Consider the following 7,426-nt stretch of genomic DNA (forward strand, 5'->3'; position numbering starts at 1 on the left):
CCGTTGTAGAATATCTGCCGCCAGTCACTGCAGGAGTATCGTGCACCAACCATGTCTCACGTTCGAACAATCATTGCAGCGGAGCGCGGTTTCGTCAACGTGAAACATCCAATGATGGAGCAACTGGTGCAACGGTCATTCCTGAAAATATTCGGTACGGAGAATGAGAAGTCACAAACCAGCCAGTCTCAGCAGGGAGGAAATGAAGGAAAGGACAAGGGGAAAAAAGTCAATTCTGAACCCACTTCAAACGGAGTAGAGAAGAGCGACATGGGGGATGTCCCGGTGACGATCATGCTGGGCAACAACATGTCAATGCACGAGCAGCACATTAACAACGTCATAAGGGATATGGTTGAGGGGTACTTTGGTATTGTGAAGGGCACTGTTGCCGACCAGGTGCCCAAAGCCATCACGCTCCTCATGATAACGAAACTGCGCGAGGATGTGTATTCAAGGTTGGTGCGCAGTCTGTACAGTGAAAAAAAGGCGGATGATCTTCTCGCGGAACCACCAGAGGTGGAAACACAGCGCAAGGCTACAAAGACAATGATGATAGCGCTGAAAAAGGCGCAGGAGGCTTTGGAGAGTGTGCGTGAATTTACGTTATAAATGGAGAATCAAGCATTGCCAGTATCTTTCCTCCAATTCCCCCTCCTATAAAAATACCGTGTTTTATTGCATGCATAAAAAAAAAAATGATTGATACAGAGTTGTGTGTGTGTGTCTGTGGAAAATAAAAAAGAAAAAAAGAAAAAGAGGTGTAGATGGATGCAACGCAGCACCCACAGTATATATTAGGGAGCGAGTACATACATACAAAAAAAAGAAAAAAAAAAAAAAAAAAAAAGGAACAATTAAAACAAATTTATATAGGCATATATAAATATATATATTCATAACCATATTTATATGTATATTTATATAAGCATATCCCCACGTGAAAAAAAAAAAAAAAAATTTGAAAGAAAAGCTTTTTTTACCTTACTCTTTTGGAGTTTTTTTTTTTTTTATTGTTGTTGTTGTTTAAATTCTCCGTGTTTGTATGCGTACAGGAAAGAAGATGTCACTCCCTTCCAATCCCCCGTTTTGTGTTGTTTTTTGTTTTTTTTTCTTTGAACCAGCGCCGTTGCCTGAAAGAATCCTTCTTAAATTGTGATTGTGAGAAATCCACCTTGTCACCACCATTGGTATATATATATATATATACTTTTTATCTTTTTATGACAATATCTTCTGTTTTCCCGTACCTCCTTATTGACGGGGACGCAGATTTTTGTCCCAAGACCATGGAGATTCACTTTCAGAAATAGGTGCCAGCGTTTTATTTTTATATATATATAGGGCTGCGAGAGGAATGGTGCGGGCTGAAATGTGTCTGGTGACAATATCCGACAATAATCAAATCTTTTCCCAAAATTTACAATGCATGCAGCTTGTTGCAAGCCGCATATTTTGAAAGGGAATTGAGTTGCTAGGATGGTTTATGGATCGGACGGTGTCCACGAGACAGACACGACCACATTCTGAGGCGGAGTGGTCCAGCGGCACTTTATTCACTTTGTCTTTGCCCAGCGACTAGCCCGCCATTGAGCCACCACGTGGGCGGCGAATTTGTTGCAAGGCGGGAACAAGACAAAGGAATGAATTGCACCTCGTTGCGACACTCTGTCGCTGCCATCACCGCGCCGAGGAACCCTGAGTCCATTCAAGCCTCTCTGAAGAGGAAGAAGCACACCGCTGTTTGGAACAAGTGGGCGGCACTTCAAGGAAGGCAGTTGGCGCTGCAGCGCCCATATGAGTGCGCTTGGGCTTGGTTGGAGGAGCAAAAATACTGAAATGCAGCTCAGATGCCCACGCGCAGTTCCAGGCGGTGCGGATTCGATTGGCGCCGATGCAGGAGTTGCTCATGGTCATCAATGGAACGACAACTTGGCGACCATCAGCACTCCGCAAGGCCCGTCACAAGTCTCCACCGCTCCTGCCACGGGAAGGTGGAATGCGTCCCGTACGGCAGAGACAATCGAAAGATCCTACAAATTCATGACGTGCCAGAGGGATTAGAGCTGTTACTCGGCCCACGGGGCACACGGGGGACCAAGTGGGGAATCCGTGGGAGGCGGGGACTCGTACGGAGGATTGCAGTCGCACCATTTGACGGCGTATTGAAATGCATGATGGATGCAACGCCTGGCCACGGCTCCTGGATGCGTCTTGGGCCACCTTTGCGACGCCGGGTGCGCCAGATCCCGGCATGCAGACAGCCGTGAGGGGAACGGTGTGTCCTGGGCGTGCGCCACTCGCGGGGAGGAGTTGCTCATGGAATCTTGCCAGTTGTCAGGGCGACTGCGTACACTCAGTCAAATGGATCCTCGGGACAGTGAATAACGATGCTGGAGTGCGGGTCGAGGACATTCAGGGTGCTGTTGAAATGCCCAGAAATGGGACCGCCCTTTCCCCTAGGCGGTTCAGAGAGCAAAGAAATAGCATGCCGCACCCCCGCCCAATGAAGCACGATGCCGCAAAAGTGGTTGGATTGGACAATGCAACACGACGTGCCGAGTGAAGCTGCGCAAGGAGGCCTATAAACACACAAAAAAGGACTTTTGGCTCCGGAAGCAATGCCTTCTGGGCCGGCACAGGCGGGACATCGTCATCAATGTCCGGGTGCGGCCGCTCGGCATGGTTTTTCTCTCAACGCTGCGCTCGTGGTGATGCCGTGGGATACCTCCCCAAGACGTCGTGCGGTTGACACCTTTGGTGGAAACGAGTTGGCGCACCGGGGGACGGTGCTGTGGGCACAATTGTCGCCGGGGAGGGACGGCACACGACCATCTTTCCTGAGGGCCGCAGCATCGTTTGGCGCACCCATAGTTGTCGGGTTGCGTTGCGGGAGGAGAAGGAGGATTGCCTGCCCCGGCGAAGAGTGGACCTGTGCACTTTTACTCCCTGAAGTGGATCCGACGGCGGATGAATCCAACGGCACGCGACTGTGTTGACGATTTGTGGAAGGACACTGTGTTACGGTCCGTCACCTCGACGAGCGATGGGAACGAAATGAATTTGAGGATCTCCGCACAGCATGCGCTGCTTGTGAAAAGGGCGGGTATTATTTGTAGAGCCATGGAAGGGCCTGTCGCGGGGTGGGCCAGCGGTGCCTTTTGCGGCGGTGCTGGACAAGCCGTCAGGGCGGGGATGGCGGTTTATCGCATGGCCAAAGGCACGGAACGCCCATGAGGACGCCGGGGTCATGATTGCTCTGCCATTTCACATTTCACAGTATCTTAGCGCATTATGGGACGAAGCCGCCGCTTTACTGGACTTGGTTGCGCCTTTTTAGAGGCGGCTCTTTTGGCGGATATGCACGGGCGAGTTTCCGCTGTCGAGTGAGATTTGTGGATCTCGTGGAGTTGACTCGCCTTCACACGGGCCACGAGTGTTGTCCGGAAGTTCCCCGCACCGCTGCGAGGGTCTTGGCGGAAGGCCCCGAGATGGTAAGACCGCAGTCTGTGGTGCCGCGCGTGGTAAGGAGACTTCTGTTTGGGTTAGCAGTATCCGGACCAGCGGGCGGCGGAAGAGCGTGGTTCGGCGGGACCAATGTGCGGCCAAGAAGTGGCGCCAACGGGAGAACAGGTGGCCCTTTCCAAGTGGTGTGAATCTATTGGCTTATCGTTCAGCCGCGCGACGAAGAGCGCCGCCTTGAGGCACGATGCGAAGACGAGGATTGAGGGAGGCCGCGTTTCTCCGAACGCATACAGCCGTGGGTGTGGATGGTGTGGCCTCCGTATGATGCTGTGCGGCGGTGCGGGGGATTCTCTCTTTTGACATTAGCTCTTGTTTTTTCAACATATTGCGTCCCTGAGCGTCGTGTCCTCACGATCCCGCAGACGTGCCGCCATACGCACCGAAAGTGGGGCGGGGGAATTGTTGGCGGCTGGCGGCGCTCGGGAACGGCTGCCAAACGCAATTCGCCCGCCGACGAGACCCCGATGGGATCACCACTGGTGGAGTTTCGCTGCCCAACATGTGGCTTTTAGCACTAAAGCAATGCCGGACTGACCCACCACCGCACGGCACCCCACGGGCATCAACCAGAAATCGTGAAAACCGGCGAACGTGAATTGTGCAATGAAACGGGTCCGCATCCACTCCGCTGCCCGGCGCTGCCGGCAATTAGACATAACATGAAGCGGACACTTGGAAATTGGGGAAGCTGTGCCTCACGAAAAGGGTTGGCGCAGTTTCTTCTCGGGGTGGAAAGGCTCTGCCCCCCAACAGTGCCTCTGCGCGGCGAGAAGGCACGAAGCTCCTCGAAGATGCGACGTAACTTCGATGCTGGTGGCAGGCGCCTTCTCACTTCTCATTATTGATCGATTATTTGGTTGGTTGATTTATGGTTTTGTTATTGTGCTGATTCTCGGCAAAAACGGATGATTGAGCTACCGTGCTAGTTCGGGGCGGAGGCGTGACAGGGTTGTGTTTCACGCCCTCTGCTGCAGCTGCCTCTCCGGGGGCCGGGGCTCTCCTTCACGTCTCCACTCAGCAGGGCGGACGTGCTCGACGATGGTGGCCGGCGTGCGGGTCGTCGAATTTATTTGAGGAAACACGAGAAAAAAACAACAACAAAAAGCGGTTGGAGCCAGCTCCCATAGCCACGGAGGGACGGGTTGTAGCACACGTGCGTATACGTTGTTGCCAGCAACCCCTGGGAGGTGCTGCAGAGGGGCTTCCTCCCGCTCGCAAGAGGCGCGCACACGGCGGACGGCCTTTGCGCTGCTGGAGGAACTTTCGGCACTGCGGGTGAGTCACAGAACGCACCATTGGCCCGGTGTGTTGGCTTTCGGGGCAGCTTTTGGCGACGCTCCGATCCGGCGTGGTCATGGGGCGGTGGAGAGAGCAACGGCGAACACGGCGACCTTAACGCAATGGGATGGCAGGTGGTGCAGTGCGGAAGAGACGGTCATGATCATTGCACCGCCGGCACGCCTGTTGTCGAGCACCTCGAGAGAACGACGGTGAAAGGAGGTTCTTCCGCATTACTCTTCGCATCCCCGCTTCAGGGCTGCCCATCACGATGACTTTGCCGTGCAGTGATGCCACATGATATGAGCTGCTTGGAGAGAGTGTGTGCTGTGCGCTGCTTCTAGCCCTGGAGAAGCCGATTATCCCTCGTATCCGCTACAAGCGCAAAACTCTGCTTGTGGTTACCGACAGTCAGTCTCTTCTAGCGGCCCTTTGTTGAGGGCTCGCTCAGTCAAACCTACTGGACGGAGGATCGGATCTGGCAGCGTCTCTTGACACTGGCGTGTGCTGGCTGGTCCGTGCACCTGCAGTTTTGTTACGGACATTGTGGAATACATGCTAACGAGCTTGCAGATCAGCATGCGACACAGACTTTGGAAACTGGACAATACACGGAGCACGGAATCGCACCTTTATGGCATACGGATCTGCTTACATGCTTTACTACCCAGCTCACCAATACGTGGCGTAGTACCATTCGTCAATACAATCACCGCTGCTTGCTTTGCGGCACAAGGCCATCAGATCTCAGCGGTAAGGACCTGATCACTCAGGAAGTTCTTCACCGTCAAGAACTGGTTCACCTCGCAAGGGCAAGGTGCGGGGAATCTGAGCTCTGGGGTCGACTATACTGGGCTGTGAGAGATTGCACGAACCAATGCCGTTTCTGCAACATCTCACCAGAACAGTCTGCATATATGCGCTCTAACAACGATCCAACCGCACCGGGGACGGACACTGTTCCCCCGTCGGCAAGGGAGGAAGACGTCTCTCCAGTAAGGAGACGGACCGTCACACGCCGTCGGAAGGAGAAATGTCCGTACTGTGATTCTATATTGACGGGATTCTCGAATCTCGTCAGTCACTGTCGGTCATTTCATCCGAAAAATCCTCCACCGCTTCCCGAGCTTAAATGCAATTTCTGTGACATGTTTTTCCCCACACGGAGAAGCACCGCACAGCACAGAAATCGCTGCGCACACAACCCAGACGCCACACGACATCTAAACAGCAGTGCCGGCGGACGATCACTGCCGCCGCAGGATCAGCCAACCTCCACAAGCACGCCAATTACCCGCATCAAGAATTGCGCCATCTGCTTCTAGAATGTCCAGGCACCTTGCCTGTGCGCCAACGGCTGGGCATTGAACGGGACCTTCGCCTCGGAAAGTTCTCTCAATGGCAGTTGCCTCATAGCAGGAAACTTTTGTCGTTGCTCGACCACCTCTTCGGCACTCAGATGGCATCGTATAGCCAGACGTGTTGGTGAGAGTAGGGGAAAACCCGAAGAAAATGTAAAGAACGGGAAAAAAGTGAAGAGGTGGAATGCCATCAATGGACCGGAGTGAATTTTCCAGTCAACCGCAGTGAAACAAATGGACGAGCGTTCACGAAGTATCCTTATTTATTGTGGAAAAAAAGCCGAGATGATTTCGTAATGTTGTACTCAATGTGTATCTCAGCAGTTACCATAACTCACTGATTAAGTATTTTATTGAGCCTACACAAGTTATTTAATTCATTCATTTCTTCTCTCAAGGTAAGCCAATTGACAAGCATACAAGCAGCTAAAGTGTGCTGTGAAAGGCCCAAAAGAGAAAACACACACAAGGATGCGTCACACTCTGCTATTGCTGGTGCCGCTGCTCTGCTGCTTTTCTGGCTCTGTTGCCGTCGCTGAGCATCACTGCATCTCCGAAGAAATTGAAAACAAGGTTGGCCCCCGGACGACAGCAGTGGTGCTGGAGCTGCCAACTCGGGAAAGTGGAATGATGCGGGCGATGACTGCCTCGGCTCCCGAATGGGCGCCCATCCGCTTTAAGGCCTTCACGGAGGATCTGAACAATCCCTTAAAATACTGCACCGCTGAGGGGCAGATTCGTCCGGACTTTACTGGGGGAACTGTTGTGTGTAGAAAAGAGGATATTTTGACGAAGGAAAAAAAGTCCATCATATTGAAATCCCTTATTCCCCGAGCACTTAAAATGCATACGGATCGTCTCCTTGTTGAACCTCTCACGGGCTACCTTATTGTACCAGAGTTCTTGTTAGGTACATGCGCCGAGTTTACAATACCCAGCTCCCACCACACAGTGGGTGTTTTTGGTGCGGACATGCTATTGTATGTCTCCGCTGGCTCGACAAAGGGTTCCTCTCTTGCGTGGGCTACTTCATGCTCTCGCTTAGCCGACGGGCGTCCCGTTGCCGGAGTGGTGAATTATGACCCGAGCTTTGTCACTGATTCGGAGTACAGTGTTCGTGTTTCAGCGCATGAGATTGCACATGCTCTTGGGTTTATCATGAAAACAATGAAAAAACGCAATATGTTGACAGAGGTTGAGGGCGTGCGTGGCAAGGCAAAGGTGCTTCAGGTGTCGTCACCCAAGACGGTGGAGAAGACTCG

The 7,426-nt window shown here is 52.5% G+C and overlaps 1 protein-coding gene and 2 pseudogenes across 1 annotated transcript, besides 6 other annotated features; all 3 read left to right on the plus strand.

The window, feature by feature from the left end:
* On the plus strand, window positions 1–612 carry Tc00.1047053508187.10 (annotated as a pseudogene; the record flags this gene model as incomplete).
* Window positions 1–1,407: a sequence feature (haploid, Esmeraldo-like haplotype).
* Window positions 821–850: a microsatellite.
* Window positions 870–927: a microsatellite.
* Window positions 1,323–1,343: a sequence feature (AT_rich).
* Window positions 1,408–1,455: a sequence feature (haploid, non-Esmeraldo-like haplotype).
* Window positions 1,456–7,426: a sequence feature (areas not merged during assembly with more than two copies in the genome that could not be assigned to a particular haplotype).
* On the plus strand, window positions 2,182–2,688 carry Tc00.1047053508187.20 (annotated as a pseudogene).
* Window positions 6,636–7,426, plus strand: Tc00.1047053508187.30 (surface protease GP63, putative; the record flags this gene model as incomplete). Its single annotated transcript, XM_800073.1, has 1 exon — window positions 6,636–7,426. A coding segment is annotated over one exon (791 nt), but the record flags the coding sequence as incomplete, so codon positions are not given.

Source organism: Trypanosoma cruzi, genomic scaffold (genome assembly GCF_000209065.1).
Source record: "Trypanosoma cruzi strain CL Brener 1047053516711 genomic scaffold, whole genome shotgun sequence".
Lineage (NCBI taxonomy): Eukaryota > Euglenozoa > Kinetoplastea > Trypanosomatida > Trypanosomatidae > Trypanosoma > Trypanosoma cruzi.